The sequence below is a fragment of the Nerophis ophidion genome, linkage group LG01 (assembly GCF_033978795.1).
Source record: "Nerophis ophidion isolate RoL-2023_Sa linkage group LG01, RoL_Noph_v1.0, whole genome shotgun sequence".
In the NCBI taxonomy this organism is placed as follows: domain Eukaryota; kingdom Metazoa; phylum Chordata; class Actinopteri; order Syngnathiformes; family Syngnathidae; genus Nerophis; species Nerophis ophidion.
Window position 1 is genome coordinate 56,944,206 of NC_084611.1, and position 16,166 is coordinate 56,960,371.

The 16,166-nt window shown below is 45.5% G+C and overlaps 1 protein-coding gene across 5 annotated transcripts in view; it reads right to left on the reverse strand.

Annotated features, from left to right (window-relative positions):
- Positions 1-16,166, reverse strand: part of LOC133557422 (VPS10 domain-containing receptor SorCS1) — a 415,482-nt gene that overhangs the window by 168,840 nt on the left and 230,476 nt on the right. For all 5 annotated transcript variants that reach the window (XR_009807768.1, XR_009807769.1, XM_061907883.1 and 2 more), the window contains exon 5: positions 8,594-8,667. Coding sequence is in view for 3 of the 5 variants with exons in the window: in XM_061907883.1 (XP_061763867.1) it covers positions 8,594-8,667 (74 nt within the window). In the remaining 2 variants the exon portion in view is untranslated. The remainder of the gene's footprint in view (positions 1-8,593; positions 8,668-16,166) is intronic.

Consider the following 16,166-nt stretch of genomic DNA (forward strand, 5'->3'; position numbering starts at 1 on the left):
AATTTATTTTTATTGTAAATAATAATGAATCAATTTTTATATAATTCTTCATTTTAGCTTCTGTTTTTTCAACAAAGAATATTTGTGAAATATATATTCAAACTTATTATGATTAAAATTAAAAAAAAATATTATGGCAAATCTAGAAAATCTGTAGAATCAAATTTAAATCTTATTTCAAAGTGGATTTTAAACTATTTAAAACAAATTCTAAATTAATTTAATTAGGGTTAGTGTTAGGGTTAACCCTAACCCTGCGATGAGGTGGCGACTTGTCCAGGGTGTACCCCGCCTTCCGCCCGATTGTAGCTGAGATAGGCGCCAGCGCCCCCCACGACCCCAAAAAAGGGAATAAGCGGTAGGAAATGGATGGGTGGATGGATAACTTAATTAGGAAAAATTACTAATGATGTTCCATAAATTATTTTTTTAATTTTTTCAAAAAGATTCGAATTAGCTAGTTTTAGTCTTCATTTTTTTCAGTTGAATTTTGAATTTTAAAGAGTCAAAATTAAAGATAAACTATGTTTCAAAATTTAATTTTCATTTTTTTTCGTGTTTTCTTCTCTTTTAAACCGTTCAATTAAGTGTTTTTTTCATCATTTATTCTCTACAAAAAACCTTCCGTAAAAGGGAAAAAAATGTACGACGGAATGACAGACAGAAATACCCATTTTTTTTTATACATATAGATTTATTTATTAAAGGTAAATTAAGCAAATTGGCTATTTCTGGCAATTCGTTGAAGTGTGTATCAAACTGGTAGCCCTTTGCATAAATCAGTACCCAAGAAGTAGCTCTTGGTTTCAAAAAGGTTGGTGACCCCTGATCTACTGTATGATAATGTCAGGGATGTATACAAGGTCACACCCCTAACCCCACTAGGGAAGTCTGACCACAATCTTGTTCATTCGCAGCCAAAATACACTCCCCTGGTCCAAAGGTAGCATGTTAACCCTTGCTCTGTAGGGAGGTGGTCCCCTGAAACGGAATATGACCTCAGGGACTTCCACAACACCACAGACTGGGACGTGTTGCTTCCACATGGTGAGGACATTAATGGGCTGACTCACTGTTTCACGGATTACCTCAACTTCTGCGTAGACGTGACCTGCCTTGCTAAGACTGTTCGGTGCTACCCTAATAACAAACCCTGGGTAACACAAGAAGTTAAAGCTGTCCTCAACAAAAAGACAACTGCCTACAGGAGTGGAGATAGGGAGGCAATGAGAGCAGCACAGCGGGAGGTGAAACGACGCGTGCGGGCGGCTAAGGACAGCTACAGGAAGAAGCTTGAGCAGAAGCTGCAGCAGAACAACATGAGGGAGGTCTGGAAAGGTGTGGAAACCAATCACAGGCCACAAGACAAAGACCAGAGTAGTTGGGGGGACAATAGAGAGGGCCAATGAGATTAACTTCTTCAACCAGTTCAATCAGCCCATGTTCTCCCAGACCCCACTCCTCATCGCAGCCACCCCCTTTTCTCCTCCCCTCAACACACCTCCCCCCCAATCCATTGCAGCACCCCCCTCCTCCTCCTCTGCAACCACCTCTACACAGACATTAGTCATCTCTGCGGACCAGGTCAGAGGTCAACTGAGGAAGCTACAGCCTAGGAAAGCAGCAGGCCCAGGCAACGTGTGCCCCCTGACTCCTGAAGACCAGTGCTACAGAACTGGGTGAACCACTTAAGCGGATCTTCAACCTCAGCCTGCAGCTGGGGAGAGTGCCCACCCTCTGGAAGACGTTGTGTATCGTTCCAATTCCCAAATAGAACTGCCCCAGTGAGCTAAATGACTACAGACCAGAGGCACTCACCTCTCATCAATTGAAGACAATGGATCGCTCATTCTCAGCCTCCTCAGACCACACAGGTGCAACATGCCCAGGACAGCCTGCCGTTTGTGTACCGGGCAGGCTTTGGTGTGGAGGATGCTATCCTTTACCTGCTGCACCGAGCCCACTCACACCTGGATAAGGGAAACGGCACTGTGAGGATCCTGTTCCTGGAATTCTCGAGTGCCTTTAATACTATCCGGCCCCACCTTCTCCAGGACAAGCTGGACAGAATACGAGTAGACCCCTGCCTGGTTGCCTGGATTTCAGACTACCTCACTGATAGGCCACAGAACGTCAGACTAAAAGGACATCACGTCTAACACTGTGATCAGCAGCACCGGAGCACCGCAAGGAACGGTGATGGACCCTCTTCTCTTCACTCTGTACACTGACTTCTGCTACAACTCAGAGCTGTGTCATCCGGGTACTTCTGGATGTGACACAGCCATCGTCGAGTGCACCAGGGACAGCAGGAGTTTCGGAGCCTGGTGAGGGACTTTGCTGTCTGGTGCCACAGGAACCCCTTGCAGCTCAATCCATCAAAGACCAAGGAGCTGGTCATTGACTTTGGGAAGTCGAGTCCAAGGTCACAACCCATAGAGATCGAGGGAGCCGAGGTACATACCGTGGACTCATTCAAGTACCTCGGGATGTGGGTGAACAATAAGCTGGACTGGACTGTTAACACGGACCACTCGTACAGCAAAGGACAGAGCAGGCTGTACTTCCTGAGGAGGCTGCGCTCCTTCAACATGTGTAAAAAAATATTGTGGATGTACTACCAGTCTGTGGTTGCCAGCTTTCTGTACTACATCGTTATGTGCTGGGGGGCAGTACATCTAAGAAGGATTGCTACATATTGGAGAAACTGATCAGGCGAATCGGCTCTACGATCGGAATAAAACTGGACTCACTGGTGACGATGGCAGAGAAGAGGACTGTGGGAAAACGACTGAGCATCACGAATGATGCCAGTCAACCTCTGCATAGTGTTATCAGTAGCCAGAGGAGCATGTTCAGTGCTAGACCGCTTCATCCCAAGTGCAGGACTAATAAACTAAAAAACTCCTTTGTCCCACACACAATCAGATTGTACAACTCCTTTCTGGCCAGAAGGTGTTATCTTCGTGCATGTGACGTCAGAGGAAACAAAAAATTGAGCACTTTGGCCACAATACCCAGCAATAGGAGAAAATGAGAGGCATTTAATCCCGGGAACACCATCCTACCATCAAGCATGGTGGTGGTAGTATCATGCTCTCGGCCTGTTTTGCTGCCAATGGAACTGGTACTTTACAGTGAATAAATGGGACAATGAAAACGAACGTTCTTCAGGACAACCTAAAATCATAAACCCCGGAGGTTGGGTTCTTGGGCGCAGTTGGGTGTCCCGACAGGACAATGACCCCGAACACACGTCAAAAGTGGTAAAGGAATGACTAAATCAGGCTAGAATGAAGGTTTTAGAGTGACCTTCCCAAAGTCCTGACTTGAACGCGAGGACAATGCTGAAGAAACAAGTCCATGTCAGAAAACCAACAAATTTAGCTGAACTGCACCAATTTTGTCAAGGGGAGTGGTCAAAAATTCAACCAGAAGCTTGCCAGAAGCTTGTGGATGGCTACTTGGGTGCTATCCCAGCTGTAATCTGTGATATTTATTCCTGAATAAATGCCTCTGATATTCTGTACATTACAAAATCAAGGTTAATGGTCTTCATATTGCTTCATGACAGAGTCCCCACATCTGCGGTCCCCTCAAAGGTTTCTCATTGTCATCCCATTGAGTTGAGTTTTTTGTTGCCCTGATGTGGGATCTGAGCTGAGGATGTCATTTTGATTGAGGGCTATATAAATAAACGTTGATTGATTGATTGATTGTTATTGAGCTACTATGTGGAACAAATTTCCCTCGTTCGTTTATCTTAGTCTAAGTCTATACTTAATAATAACAGATTTGTTTTGAATGAATATGTTTATTGCCCTTATAAAGTTTGGACACCTCTGCTTTAGATTGATAGTGATGTATATTTTCTATATTGAAAATATTTTGTAGATTGTTTTTTTCTGTTCTTTAGGAATAGTCTTGATCTATGATTGGGAGAGTAAGTATTTTAAGTCAAACTAAATTGATTAAATTATCTGAGAGAACTTAGTACGATTTGTGATTATAGACTAGAGAAACTGGACATGGTCGCGAGTTCTGAGATGCCAATGTGAATCATTGTTTTGATTTTCTTTCTTTTTTTGCTGTAATATGTGGAGATAGTCACACAACCCTAACACAAGAGAAGGATGCAAATCTCTCCTCGCCTGTGTTTTGGGAACAAAGTTCAATGCAACATTGTGAAAGAATAACTGTGGAATCGTTGTGCAATCAAGAATACATCCAAACACAGCTGTGTTAATCAAGTAAAAAAATACGTAACGGGTGAGGTGGAAAGCTATTGAAACAGACGTGAATGCGCAGCTGCTCAAAACACGATAAACAAACGTGATAAAAATAGTAATTGAAGAACATGCTTCCTGTGATGTCTCTTCAATTAAAAACATTTTGTTTCTGTGGCTTCAATGTTCCAACAATGAAGAAATAGCTGAAAAAAGAGAGATTTACTTCAAAAGTAGAAGAACACAACTACAATTACAAAGTGTTCAGCAATGTCTTTGACTTACTTTTAATTTAAATGAACTAAATATGTACTATATGTAATGTTAAGTCATGATTATCCAATAAATCAATCAATCAATCAATCAATCAAACATTATTTATATAGCCCTGTAGAGGGGGCGTGGTCAGCGCGCCCAGCAGGCAGGTGAGTAGATTGCCCAGCTGGGATTGGTTATCTAATCATGTCTAATCATCTGTCTCCTTTATCAGCAGCATCCGAGGCCATGAGGGGGGCGGGCTCTGATGAGAGCAGGCCACACCCCACACGAGCGAGAAGGAGGCCGCTCGTGACACAGCCCTGAACAACAAAACATAAAAATAAAGACTTGCTTAACCCTGTATTTCGGGCTCACAAAGAATATGTCAGTCCCAGGAGAACCCACCCTGCAAGGAGTCCTTCACAAGCCCTTAATCACAAGTGTCTCAAAGGGCTGCACAAGCCACAACAACATCCTCGGCTCAGATCCCACATCAGGGCAAGGAAAAACTCGAGCCAATGAACATCTGACAACAGAACTTTCCTCCAGAAGGTCTTAACTTTGTCCATGTGGTGTCAGATGAAACATAAATTAAGCTGTTTGGTCACAATACCCAGCAATATGTTTGGAGGAGAAAAGGTGGGGCTTTTAATCCCAGGAACACCAATCCTACCGTCAAGAATGGTGGTGGTAGTATTATGCTCTGGGCCTGTTTTGCTGCCAATGGAACTGGTGCTTCACAGAGAGTAAATGGGACAATGAAAAAGGAAGATTACCTCCAAATTCTTCAGGACAACCTGAAATCGTCAGGTTCGGTCTTGGGCGCAATTATGTGTCCCAACAGGACAATGAACCCAAAACTTACGTCAAAAGTGGTAATGGAATGGCTAAATCAGGCTAGAACTAAGGTTTTAGAATGGCCTTCCCAAAGTTAAAAGTTAAAGTTAAAGTACCAATGATCGTCACACACACTCTTGGTGTGGCGAAAATATTTGACCCATCACCCTCCCGACTTAAACGTGTGGACAATGCTGAAGAAACAAATCCACGTCAGAAAACCAACAAATTTAGCAGAATTGCACCAATTTTGTCAAGAGGAGTGGGTCTTTGGCGCAGTTGGGTGTTCACACTTTAAATGACTAACATGTTTTTCTAATTGGGAAAGAAAGTACTGTATTTTTTGCTGCCATAGGCAGCAAAACCTTTACCGCTTTTGACATGTGTTTGGGGTCCTGTTGGAACACCCAACTGCGCCCAAGACCCAACCTAATGATTTTAGGTTGTTGTGCAGATTTTCGAGGTAGTCCTCCTTTTTCCTTGTCCCATTTAAAGCACCAGTTCCATTGGCAGCAAAACAGGCCCAGATCATAATACTACCACCACCATGCTTGACGGTAGGTAGGGTGCTCCTGATCTTGCTGGTTGTGCTGACTGACTTTGAGTCAATTTTATTTGGCACATGGTGTAATGATAAGTGTGACCAGTAGATGGCAGTCACATAAAGAATATGTGTGGACTGCAAATTGTCGCCTATGACGCTACAAAGACCAAAATGTTGATGTTTCATTGAAAATATATAACATTACACAAGGCGCTCAAAAATCTGTTAAAACGTTTTAGTACCACTTTGGTAAGTGACGAAGCCGCACAGCTTGACCGATTGTCGGCACATTATGGCTAGTCAGAGGTGCTGGATTCAACATTTTTATTCATATTATTATAGTTTGTGTAAAAGTACCCATAACGGCACCTATTGCGAGACAAAATTGATTCCTGGGCATGGCGACCGCTGCTGCTCACTGCTCCCCTCATCTCCCAGGGGGTGATCACGGGTGATGGGTAAAAAAAAGAGAATCATTTTGCGACACCTAGTGTGTGTGTGACAATCATTGGTACTTTTAACTATTTAACTTCTAAATAAGCTCCTGTACTTGGTATCATTACACCATGGGTGCAGTTCCACCCACGGTGTTTGTTTACATTGTGACGCCGGTGAGCTACGGTGTGTAGCGAGGCATGTTTAGCTATTCCTCGTTCTGCAGGGATCAAACTTTTAAGAAACATACTTTATTTGTCGCCAAGGAGGCAAGAATTAGTGATTTAGAAGTAGCTTTAACACTGCAGACTGCGGATGGACTTTAGCCATGTCTTAAAGCACGTCTTCCTGAAGGTGTTTCAGTGTTATAACTTCACCTTTATCGATGCGTCCGCTCTCCCTTTTCTGTCTACACACTGTCTCTGCTTGTAAGTACTCTGTGATTGTGCACTGCCAAACACGCTCGACTGCTCTTAAACCAGAAATGACACGACTTGAAGACGTGGTGGTGCGGGAATTGTTCTTTTCAGAGGAGGTATAGTACCGAATATGATTCATTGGTATTGCGGTACTATACTAGTAATGGTATACCGTACAACCCTACCATAATTTTACCTAAACAACAACTACTTTTTAGTTAAGTTACTTTATCTGCCACTTTTAATGCGATCACAGATCCTGGAGCTTTTCAAGTCTTCTCTTTAAGGCATTATTCTGTTGATTGGCAATTGCTCAGCTTGCTAACGTCAGCAGTAATTACATTATCTATTTTTTAATGAATCCATACCTCAAGCCAGGCAATACTCAAGTGCATTAGCAAGCAATTCTGCAATTGTTGGTTAGCATCTGTGGTCGAAAGAAAGCGCCAACAACTGTGACAGTGAGGCGCTCACACTGCAAAAATTGTTCAAAACTAGAAAAAAAAAATACAAACATTTTATTTGAACTAAGCAAAATTATCTGCCAAAAGAATAAGAAAATTTGGCTTGTCAAGACTTTCTAAAACAAGTAAAATTAGCGAACCTCAATGAACCCAAAAATACCTTAAAAAAAGTTTATGCTCATTAAAAACAAGTGCACTTTTCTTGGTAGAAATATGTTGAAATATGTTGAAAAATATTCTTAAATTAAGTAAATGCTAGTGCGCTCTGCATTACATTTCTTGGAACCAGCAAATTTATTCTAAAAACAAATTTATTTTTCTTAATGGAAAGGCAACAAGGCAAGCGCTTGTTACTCTCGGGGCAAATGATATGGTCTAAAAATGCATGTTTCCATCGACAACATGACATCATCGCGCTAAGTGCGTGCTCTTTCAGTCAATTAGTGCGCATACATACAGCCCCCGGCCAACTTTTTTAATTGCAATTTTGAGGAATTTATCTGAATGTGCATTAACTATTTCTGTTCAAAATTGTTTAAATGTTTAAATATTACCTGTCAGTTTACTGTAAAGTGCCAACTGTACTACTACAAACCCTTCTTTCCAAAAAAAAATATATATATATTTGAAATGTGGACTCATCAGACGACAGAACACTTTTCCACTATGCATCAGTCCATCTTAGATGATCGCGGGCCCAGAGAAGCCGGCAGCGTTTCTGGATGTTGTTGATAAATGGCTTTCGCTTTGCATAGTAGAGCTTTAACTTGCACTTACAGATGTTGCGACGAACTGTATTTAGTGACAGTGGTTTTCTGAAGTGTTCCTAAGCCCATGGGGTGATATCCTTTAGAGATTGATTTGAGTTTTTGATACAGTGCAGTCTGAGGGATGGAAGGTCACGGTCATTCAATGTTGGTTTACGGCCATGCCGCTTACGTGGAGTGATTTTTCCAGGTTCTCTGAACATGATGATATTATGGACCGTAGATGTTGAAATCCCTAAATTTCTTGCAATTGTACTTTGAGAAACGCCCCATCCTATTTTTTGGGAAGCTGTTTTTATACCCAATCATGTCACCCAACTGTTCCCAATTAGCCTGCACACCTGTGGGATGTTCCAAATAAGTGTTTGATGCGCATTCCTCAACTTTATCAGTATTTATTGCCACCTTTCCCAACTTTTTCGTCACGTGTTGCTGGCATCGAATCCTAATGTTAATGATTATTTGCAAAAAAAAGAAAATGTTTATCAGTTTGAACATCAAAGATGTTGTCTTTGATATTCAACCCATATTCAACTGAATATGGGTTGTTTCAGTTTTTGCAGTGCAGGCACTAAGCTTTCTTTTCCATCCGTCTGCAATTGTCGTATTACCGTTTGCCATTCCGTGAAATATCGGTACTTACCAGTAGAAACGATTGGGAGCCACTCTTTCATGCACCAGTTGCCACCTCCTCCCGAACTCCACCGAGCTGTAGAGCTGTGACAAGACAAGGCATTCACATTTGATATCGATGACAACAAAACACAAACAACAAAATTACAGTCGACCTCTCGACACGACGAAATGCGGCGCCTGTCGGAAAAGAACGCATTTAGCACAACCGTTATCTTTTAAAAAAACGAACGGGGTGACAATTAGTCAGATGCTGTCATCCTTACTGATACAAGGAACCCCCGGACTCAAACCCAGACAGGCAGAATGAAAAGGATGGATGGTTGGATGAATACTGTCATACACATGCGCGTGAAATCCAACTCATTAAAACACATTTTCCAAATTCAATTACCTCATCTGTCGTTCATAATTTGGCAAACAAAAAAAAAAATCCCCCCAAAAGCTGAAGTTGACATAATGTAAAACCAAGGACCGCTACAACAATTGTCTGTTCTTTTAATTCCACAATGCATTAGGTTGTAGATATTGTACTATTGTCAACACTTTCTGCTCTCATTTTTTCGCACATTTTACCCACAGACCCAAACATGGTGTTTGGTTCCCAAACACCACACTGTGGGATCCATTTTCATTTTTTAATAAAAGAAAACTGATACAATTAATACATTTTTCAAACTAAGACTCACTGACTTTGGCTCATTTTCTGTGAAGAACATATATCAGAATACATATTTAATGACCACACAACATACACCATCCTCAAGTGGAGGAGTACAAGTACCTAGGAGTCTTGTTCACAAGTGGGGGAAGAGTGGATCATAAGATCGACAGGCGGATTGGTGCGGCGTCTTCAGGAATGCGGACGTTGTATCGATCCGTTGTGGTGAAAAGGAGCTGAGCCGGAAGGCAATGCTCTCAATTTACCGGTCGATCTACGTTCCCATCCTCACCTATGGTCATGAGCTTTGGGTCATGACCGAAAGGATAAGATCACGGGTACAAGCGGCCGAAATGAGTTTCCTCCGCCGGGTGGCGGGGCTCTCCCTTAGAGATAGGGTGAGAAGCTCTGCCATCCGGGAGGAACTCAAAGTAAAGCCGCTGCTCCTCCATATCGAGAGGAGACAGATGAGGTGGCTCTGGCATTTGGTCAGGATGCCACCCGAATGCCTCCCTAGGGAGGTGCTTAGGGCATGTCCAACCGGTAGGAGGCCACGGGGAAGACCCAAGACACGTTGGGAAGACTACATCTCCCGGCTGGCCTGGGAACGCTTCGGGATCCCCCAAGAAGAGCTAGATGAAGTGGCTTGGGAGAGGGCAGTCTGGGCTTCCCTGCTTAGGCTGCTGCCCCCGCGACCCAACCTCAGATAAGCGGAAGATGATGGATGGATAGATGGATGGCCAACATACACCCCCTCTTCACCCCCCTTACACATTTCTATTACATATAAGATGTGCGGGTCGATTTCTAGGCGCAGTCAAGGCGTTGAGGGGATCCAGTTTGGTGGCTGCAGGATTAGGTCTCTGCTTTTTGCAGACGATGTGGTCCTAAAGGCTTCATCTGGCCAGGATCTTCAGCTCTCACTGGATCAGTTCGCAGCCGAATGTGAAAAGACTGGGATGAGAATCAGCGCCTCCAAGTCCGAGTCCTTGATTCTTGCCCGGAAAAGGGTTGAGTGCCATCTCCGGGTTGGAGAGGAGACCCTGCCCCAAGTGGAGGAGTTCAAGTTCCTTGGAGTCTTGTTCATGAGTGAGGGAAGAGTGGATCATGAGATCGACAGGCGGATCGGTGCGGCGTCTTCAGTAATACGGACACTGTGTCGATCCGTTGTGGTGAAGAAGGAGCTGAGCCGGAAGGCAAAACTCCCAGTTTACCGGTTGAACTACGTTCCCATTCTCACCTATGGTCATGAGCTTTGGGTTATGACGGAAAGGACAAGATCACGGGTACAGGCGGCCGGAATGAGTTTCCTCCACTGGGTGGCGGGGCTCTCCCTTCGAGATAGGGTGAGAAGCTCTGCCATCAGGGAGGAACTCAAAGTCTGATGGACCCTTTGCATTTTGTGGCTTTTAATGCCTCTGAATCAAACACTTGTATGTTAAAATACCGAACAGATATTTATAAAAGTGTTTGATTGTGAGGCCTTAAAAGCCACAAAATGCAACAAGTCCATGAGACCCACAAATGCTGGCTGAGTAAAAACAATATGAACATTACACAAAAGTTAAGTACAACTCTTTTTGTGTTTTTACTGACCTTTGTTGACCTTTTTTTCAACCAACACAACGATGTCCCATGGACATATCTGTTTGCTTTCTAGCTTTAGGGCTGTAATGTGATAATTGATAAAACCTGACCGTTTTTTTTTTCTATTGAAAGCGTGAGCACCCATGCGTGATGTGTAAACACCTACACGTGTATTGGTGACAACAATGTGACTCTCACTTCTATTTCAGAGGCCATTTAAGTCTCTCGAACCCGGAGAGTGAAGTATGCGACTGAATGTTCAGCCAACAAGTCTAAACATCCGGCATTAAATTATTCCAAGATTGAACTTTTGGTTTAGTCCACAGCTGGATCCAAACAATCAGATGCATTTGGACCATCTGAGCTCCTCAACGATGGGATTGCATGATGCGACATCACTAACAGCTGTAAAATTTGTAGGTTTGGCCGAATTGTTGAAAAGATGATGAAAAAAAACATGTTTATTTGTGAGGTCATCACTTGTGCATTGCTAAAGGTCACATGACCACACACACTGAGAGCATTGTCTATTAGTTTGGGTGAAATGTACATAACATTGACGTGCGACATGCAGTGATATGAAAGCTTCTTTTTTATTTAGTTCTGTGTTGTTTTTTGTTATCTTGAGGTCGTAAGTTATGTATTGTTCCTAGCACTTCTCCCCTCTTTTGTTTACGTTCCGTTGCTAGGCATCTAAACCTCATACTCACATGTTCCTCGAAATGATTAGTGTCCCCACCGGTTGCAAATCTAATCATCTCCCTTATTCAACACCCGTCTGGCCATGCACTAAGTCAATGTTTTTCAACCACACTAGTGTGCCGTGAGATACAGTCTGGTGTAAGGTGGGAGATTATCTAATTTCACCTAGGTGGGTTCAAAATATTTTTTGCAAAGCAGTAATTATAGTCTGCAAATTATGTGCTGTTGTTGAGTGTCGGTGCGGTCTAGAGCTCGGCAGAGTAACCGTGTAAAACTCTTTCATATCAGTCTGTGGCAGCAGGTAGCAAAGTGCTCTGTAGATGTCGGAAACAGCAGAAGGCAGGGTGCAGGTAAAAATGTGTCTAATGCTTAAACCAAAAATAAACAAAAGGTGAGTGCCCCTAAGAAAGGGCATTTAAGCTTAGGGAAGGCTATGCAGAAAACTGATGGCTAAAAAGTAAACAAAAACAGAATGCTGGACGACAGCAAAAACTTACTTAGCAAAGACGGCGTCCACAATGTATATCCTAATATGACATGACAATCAACAATGTCTCTACAAAGAAGGATAAAAACAACTGAAAAAGTCTTGATTGCTAAAACATGGTAGATGCGGGAAATATCGCTTAAAGGAGGACATGGAACTGGTACAGGAAAATATAAAAAAAAAAGAAAAAGCCACCAAAATAGGAGCGCAAGACAAGAACTAAAATACTACACACAGGAAAACAGCAAAAAAGTCAAAATAAGCCAGGGCGTGATGTGACAAGTGGTGATAGTACACCTACTTTGAGACAAGAGCTATAGTGATGCATGCTTGGTTACGTTTTAAATTCATATCCAACAATTGCGACAACAACTTTTTACTGTCAACCGAGTTTTATTTTTTAAAGCATTTCTGCTAGTGATGTGCCACTGGATTATTTTCCAATGAACAAAATGCGCCTTGGCTCAAAAAAAAGTAGAAAAACACTGCACTAAGCGCTGGTGCATTATGTTGTTTGCGCGTGGCTTCGTCGAAAAAAAGGCTACGAGCAGGTAAGATCGTCTCTTTTAATGCTTGAGTAAGATAATACAAAAAAAAACAAATGTGGCCGTGCAGCGGTGGTAAAGTTGAACGGGAAGCTGTGGTCCTTTACAAGTCTTCTCATTGTCATCCCACTGGGTTGAGTTTGTCCTCGCCCTGATGTGGGATCTGAGCTGAGGATGTCATTGTAGCGTCTGCAGACCTTTGAGACACTTGTGATTTAGGGCTATACAAATAAACATTGATTGGTTGATTGATTGATATATGTGTGTGGGGGGGCGGGGTCCACGTGTCCTCTGCGGGCGGGGCATGCGCAGGAGCCGGCTGTGAAGCAATGTCAGGTGAAGAGATTTCTCAGTCTAATCACATGTCTCTTTATCGGGAGCGCTGGAGACCATGAGAGGGAGCTCAGAGAGAGAGAGAGACGTGGTGCAGGGGGTTTGGGGAAAACTTGCAGTGCTTAAAAGCAGGAACAAACTGGGGGAAAATATTTGTTATAAAGCTTAGGAGATTTGTGGGTGTTAAAATTAAAAATTCTGTTACACTTGGAAGCAGCCTGTCTGTGCTTTCTGGGGACGACCCTGCACCTCCACGGCATAGAAGTGTCACATTGGCGCCCAACTAAAGTGAACCAAGGAAAATGACGACTACAACCCCCCTGGAAGCGCTTGGGAGAGTCCTGGCGGAGGTGTCGGCGGCCAGCCAGCAACAAATGCAGGTACTGCAGACACTAATGGGCAGAGAGGGGGGAGCATCAAGCACCGGAGTGGGCGCGGTCATGCAGCGCATGACAGAGACAGAAGACCCGCAAGCATTTATTGATGTTTTTGAGGCTACAGCGACAATGTGGCGGGGAAGGCGCAGCGGGCGGCGCTCAGCCTACCGGCGGCAGCCCGAGTTCAATTTCCGCAGCTGAAAAGGGCAATCCTGGACCGGGTCGGCAGCACCGCGGAGGACCACCGGCGCCGATTCCACTCACTGAGGTTGGGGCCAGAAGACTGGCCATTCGCCCTCGGGCAGCAGCTGCACGATGCGGCCGCAAGATGGCTCAAACCGGCAGACACAGACAACCACATATTCGAGCTCATTGTGCTGGAGCAGTTCCTGGAGGCCATTCCAGCACGCACCTCGGTGTGGATAAGGTACCACCGGCCGGACACAATGACAGAAGCAGTAACTCTGGCCGAGGACCTCTCTCCGCAACGCGCGGAGAGAGGAAGCGACAGCAGAGAGACCCACACCAGCCCCGCGCAGACGATCCACACCACCTGGGACAGCACTACCATTGGAGCCCCGCGTCCGACCGGCATTAGCAACAATTACCCACGAGCAGGTTCCCGTGTGAGGCATTTGCACCAAAAACAAAAAAACAATACACACACCAACAGTATCATCACAAGGGGGGGGTGAGGGGATATAATTGTGCCTCTGCTCCTCTCTTCCAGGGTAGCGGCGCTGCTGATGGCGGGCTTCCCCCGCAGACGGCACTACGAGCACCAGGGCAGATGTGCTGGAGGTGCGGACAGCCTGGTCACATGCGGCGAGAGTGCTCCGCAATGGAGGTTGGCCAAGTGATACAGGTGGCCGGACCTCCAGCACCCATTTCCCGATCCAGGGGAGACGTATTGTGTCCCGGTAAGGGTACAAGGGAGTACACACCGGGCTATGGTGGATTCGGGCTGTAAACAGTGCATGATCCACCAGAACTTTGTTCGACCCGGGGCGTTTAGGCACGCGACACAAGGGAGGGTAATGTGTATACATGGGGATGTGCACACGTATCCCGGGGTGCCTGTCGAAATCTGGTATCGCGGCCAAAAACATACAGTAAAAGTCTCCGTAAGCGCGCGACTGACGCACCCATTGATTTTAGGGACAAATTGGCCGGGGTTTAGCCAGCTAGTGGAACAATGTATGGGGATGCGTTCACGGGCTGTAGGGCGGGGGAGTATCCGCGCAGTACTCAGTGGTGACGCGAGTTCATGCAGCGCTGTCGAGCGGGAACCGGCGGGAGGCCCCCCCGGCCCCCCAGTGGAGACCCACGGAGGACTTTCACCTCGAGGAGTCCCGGGATGAAACTCTGCACGCGGCCTGGGACCAGGTGGATTACATCGACGGTCAGCTGGTGCGCCCGGGGAAACCGCGGGTATTTCCCCACTTTTCCATTATTAGGGATAGGCTATACTGGGTGACCCGTGACACTCAAACAGGCGAAGAATATACCCAATTGTTGGTGCCAAAACCGCGCCCGGAAATGGTTTTCCAGGCGGGGCATTGCAATCCCCTCGCAGGCCCCATGGGGTACGAAAAAACACTTAATCGGGTCATGGTCCGGTTCTATTGGCCAGGCATCCGGGCGGACATACGCCGATGGTGTACTGCCTGTCCAGACTGCCAGCTGGTGAACCCGGCGGCCATCCCAAAAGCCCCGTTGCGGCCATTACCGCTCATAGAGGTCCCATTCGATAGAATCAGAATGGACCTCATCGGACCATTTCACCCGAGCACACGGGGATATCGATTTGTGTTAGTCCTAGTGGATTACGCAACCCGATATCCCGACGCAGTGCCGCTGCACTCCATCTCTGCAAAGAGTGTAGCACAAGCACTCTTTTCGGTCATCTCCCGGGTAGGGATTCCGAAAGAAATCCTTACCGACCAGGGCACGTCCTTTAGGTCGCGCACGATAAAGGAATTATACGGATTACTGGGAATTCAATCTATCCGCACCAGCGTTCACCATCCCCAAACGGATGGCCTGGTGGAAAGATTGAATAAGACACTGAAAACCATGATCCTTAAATTCATACACGAGGACAAACCTAATTGGGACAAATGGCTGGATGTCTTGATGTTCGCGATGCGGGAGGCACCCCAGACCTCCCTCGGCTTTACGCCCTTTGAGTTACTTTACGGCAGGAGGCCGCGCGACGTGCTGGACCTTATTAAAGAAAGCTGGGAGGAAGGCTCCAGCCGCAGTAAAAATTAAATTAAATACGTGTTGGACATGCGAGCAAAACTTCACAAGGTGGCGCACTTATCACGGGGAAATTTGCTCCGCGCTCAGCAACGGCAACAGCGCACGTACAATCGGGGGACCCAGCTGAGGAAATTTTCACCGGGAGAAAAAGTACATGTACTACTCCCAACCTCCAGCTCTAAATTACTGGCCAAGTGGCAAGGGCCCTTTGTGGTCACACGGTAGACTAGCGAGGTAGATTACAAGGTCCGGCGCTCGGACCGGGGCGGAGACATGCAAATTTACCACGTGAACCTGCTGAAGGCAAGGAGGGAGGCCGAGCCTGTCTCCATGGTGACGGTAGTGAAGGAGGAGGAGGAGCTGGGGCCAGAGGTCCCGCACTCCGCCTCTCCCCCTCCTCTTCCTTGTGATGACCAGCTCACATTGGCACAAAGAGCGGAGGTTGCTGAATTACAGCGGCGCTATTCAGATGTGTTTTCCGCGTGGCCCGGGCGCACGGACCTCATCTGCCATCGCATTGAGACCAGCCCGGGGATTACGGTGCGGTCCCGTCCCTGTAGGCTTCCCGAGCACAAACGTAAAATAGTCCAGGAAGAATTAAAAACCATGCTGGAGTTGGGAGTAAT